The sequence below is a fragment of the Amphimedon queenslandica genome, unplaced genomic scaffold, assembly GCF_000090795.2.
Source record: "Amphimedon queenslandica unplaced genomic scaffold, v1.1 AMPQUscaffold_11527, whole genome shotgun sequence".
Taxonomy (NCBI): domain Eukaryota; kingdom Metazoa; phylum Porifera; class Demospongiae; order Haplosclerida; family Niphatidae; genus Amphimedon; species Amphimedon queenslandica.
The window spans coordinates 7,388-10,055 of NW_003548231.1; the positions used below are offsets into that span (position 1 = coordinate 7,388).

The following is a 2,668-nucleotide window of genomic DNA, read 5'->3' on the forward strand; positions in this document are numbered from 1 at the left end:
ACTGATGTTACTTATACTAATGGTATAGGATCAATATTTGAACAAGATAAACAACTGAATATCATCAAAAAAAGAAAAGGTATAGTTAGTGAATGATGAAGATATTTTATTAATGTATTTTTACTTGTATAGAGTATATTGAAAGGAGACTAGAGACACCAGGTATAGTACTAACTTAAAGCATGTATTAAAGTAATGTGGAGTTGATAATCATTTGAACAATCAGTACAATTATCTTATAAATTAAAATTCTCATTGTGTCATTACTGTAGAGTCTAAACTGAAAGTGAAGCTAGTGACTAGAGGGAAGTTGATAAATAAAATATTCAAATCAAAGAAATCAGAGACTCAGTATTTCCGAACCTCTCTCCTAATGAAAGCAGGTACTGAGTCTACTGGTATAATCTGTCTATACTACCTCATGACAGGAAGAGAGGAGGCATTAGTGGAGTATAAGAAAGAGATTGAGCTACTACAAGAAAATATATCAATAACTAGTGAACAACTGCTGATGAGTGAAAAGGGAAATATTGAGAGTATGTGATATGTTAGTAATTAAATCATTAACTGATTGATATATTGTATAGAGAAGGATCAGTGGACACAATCACCAACTGCAGAATCTATTTACACAGCATGTATTGACTATCATGCACTATGGAGCAATGAAATATCATTCAGTGAGGGAGAGCAGCTGGAGATATATGACAAGGAGGATAGTTTTGTGTGGAAAGGAAGATCCTTGGTGTCTGGTGATGAGGGATACATTCCTAGTAGTTGTGTTTACTCAATGTTGGAGTCACTTCAATTGTTAGAGTTTATACTGTCAGGGGAAGAAGTGTCCCTTCCTATTCTACAGAAGATAAGGAATGATTCATCTAGTAATGATGAGAAAGCTTCTCTTTTCTTGGAGACTATTAATGATGATCCTATTATGATATCTGCACTGAGACAAGACAAGGAACAACATGATAAAGGTAATATTTGTGATTATTGTGACAGTCAGTATAATTATTGATGAACATGTAATGTCATGTGTACATGCATACTTGTGTATGTAGCATGTACAATGTACATGTAATTTTATACATTATATTCCTGTCCCTACATATGTACACATTACATGTGTGTATGTATGTACATATGTATTGTGTGTGTGTATTTGTTTATTGGTTGTAGTGACAACTAGCAAGTTGTGTGTGTTTGTATATACACATGATGTGAATATGTGTATTATTATGTACATACATGTATATAAGTATAATCCTTTGGTTTATATTAGGAGTCACTGGGAGTGTGGACTGGGACAGTGACAGTGTAACCCTTATCTTTCCATCTCCAGTTCAGTGTAATGAAGTGATTAGTAATATTAATAATAATCATAAGGTGATTTACCTCCACTACTCATCTACTAATAGTACAGTATCTCTACTATCATCAACTAAACTGCATACACTAAACCTGAGGAGACTTGAGATGTGGTGCACTCCATTAACTAATGATTGTATCCAGTACTTGTGTATACTACTAACTAATAATAAAATAATACAAGAACTAGTCATCAGTGTCCACTCCATTAGTGATAGAGGAGTTATTAATATCTGTCAAGCACTTGAACACAACTCTACACTTACCTCATTAGGTCTTTCTAATAATCCTCTCATCACTTCTACTAGTGGACAGGCTCTTTCTCACCTCCTCCTCAATAACTCATCACTAGATAAACTGAATCTAAGAAAGACTTCATTGTCTACTGAGTCAATACTACTCATCCTCCAGTCACTAATGGATAATAAGAAGATAAGGAGACTCATGCTAGACAAGCGACACAAAGAGACTTGTATTAATACTTATCCTAACTATCACCTCATACAAGACAGAGCAGACTGGACCAGTGACTGGTAATATAATCACTCTTCATGTACTTGTATGTGCCACAAGGTTTATATTACATGTATATTTTAGTTGTATTGTTTTATTTGATTTTAAAATACCAACAATTAGCATGCACATGTTCATTGACATGGAGACAGTAAACACTTCATGAGCTGCACAATATTTCAGAATATTTTAATGTGGAAATGTTCCAAATTTGAATTTAAGAAATTATGCACCAATCAAAAATTATAATTCACAGTTTCACACTAACTAATGGAATAATACAACTGGTATCACACAACAACCATAATAATAATAATAACAAAAAATAAAATTCTTAATAACTGTCACATTATTATTATTATTGATTAGTTAGCAAATATTTCTCCCATTGGTATCCAAACATTCTTCACTTCACAGGAATGATACAGAAACTCCTCCCCCTACTCATAATTAATGAGTCAATTATTAGTTACTAAGCAACACAGCATTACCTGTCCTTGTTCTGAGCTGGTCCAGTCTCTACTGATCCCATAACTGACCCACGTCCTCTTGATATTGTCCACTGAATGTAACTCTACAAACTTAGAACCTTCAGCCGACCCAAAATACCTAAAAATAAATAATAATAAAATAAGTAAAATATTTTAGTACCAAATAGCTTGAATGTCTTGATGTTCGGTTAAATATTTAATTAAATGATCACGTGATCCTGTTATGATATTAACCACACCCCCAGGTAGATCAGAAGTATCAAACACCTAATGATAGATATAGTACATTTCATATA

The 2,668-nt window shown here is 33.0% G+C and overlaps 3 protein-coding genes across 3 annotated transcripts in view; 2 read left to right on the forward strand and 1 right to left on the reverse strand.

Annotated features, from left to right (window-relative positions):
* Window positions 1-544, forward strand: part of LOC109589219 (uncharacterized) — a 7,925-nt gene extending 7,381 nt beyond the window's left edge. The window contains exon 8 of the mRNA XM_020005329.1: window positions 275-544. Coding sequence (XP_019860888.1) covers window positions 275-544 — 270 coding nt within the window. The remainder of the gene's footprint in view (window positions 1-274) is intronic.
* A 398-nt stretch (window positions 545-942) lies between these two features.
* Window positions 943-2,037, forward strand: LOC109589220 (ribonuclease inhibitor-like). The gene is made up of 2 exons (XM_020005330.1): window positions 943-977; window positions 1,283-2,037. Exon 2 carries the CDS (start codon window positions 1,477-1,479, stop codon window positions 1,903-1,905), a length of 429 nt encoding a protein of 142 aa, XP_019860889.1. The 5' UTR covers window positions 943-977; window positions 1,283-1,476; the 3' UTR covers window positions 1,906-2,037.
* Window positions 2,038-2,124: 87 nt separating this feature from the next.
* On the reverse strand, window positions 2,125-2,639 carry LOC100634039 (aldehyde dehydrogenase family 16 member A1-like; the record flags this gene model as incomplete). The annotated part of the gene is made up of 3 exons (XM_003390900.3): window positions 2,125-2,321; window positions 2,373-2,490; window positions 2,533-2,639. Coding segments are annotated over 3 exons (300 nt in total), but the record flags the coding sequence as incomplete, so codon positions are not given.
* Window positions 2,640-2,668: the final 29 nt, after the last annotated feature.

Coding starts and splice junctions, on each gene's coding strand:
- LOC109589220 (XM_020005330.1), top strand. CDS start 1,477: ATGTGGTGCACTCCATTAACTAATGATTGTATCCAGTACTTGTGTATA.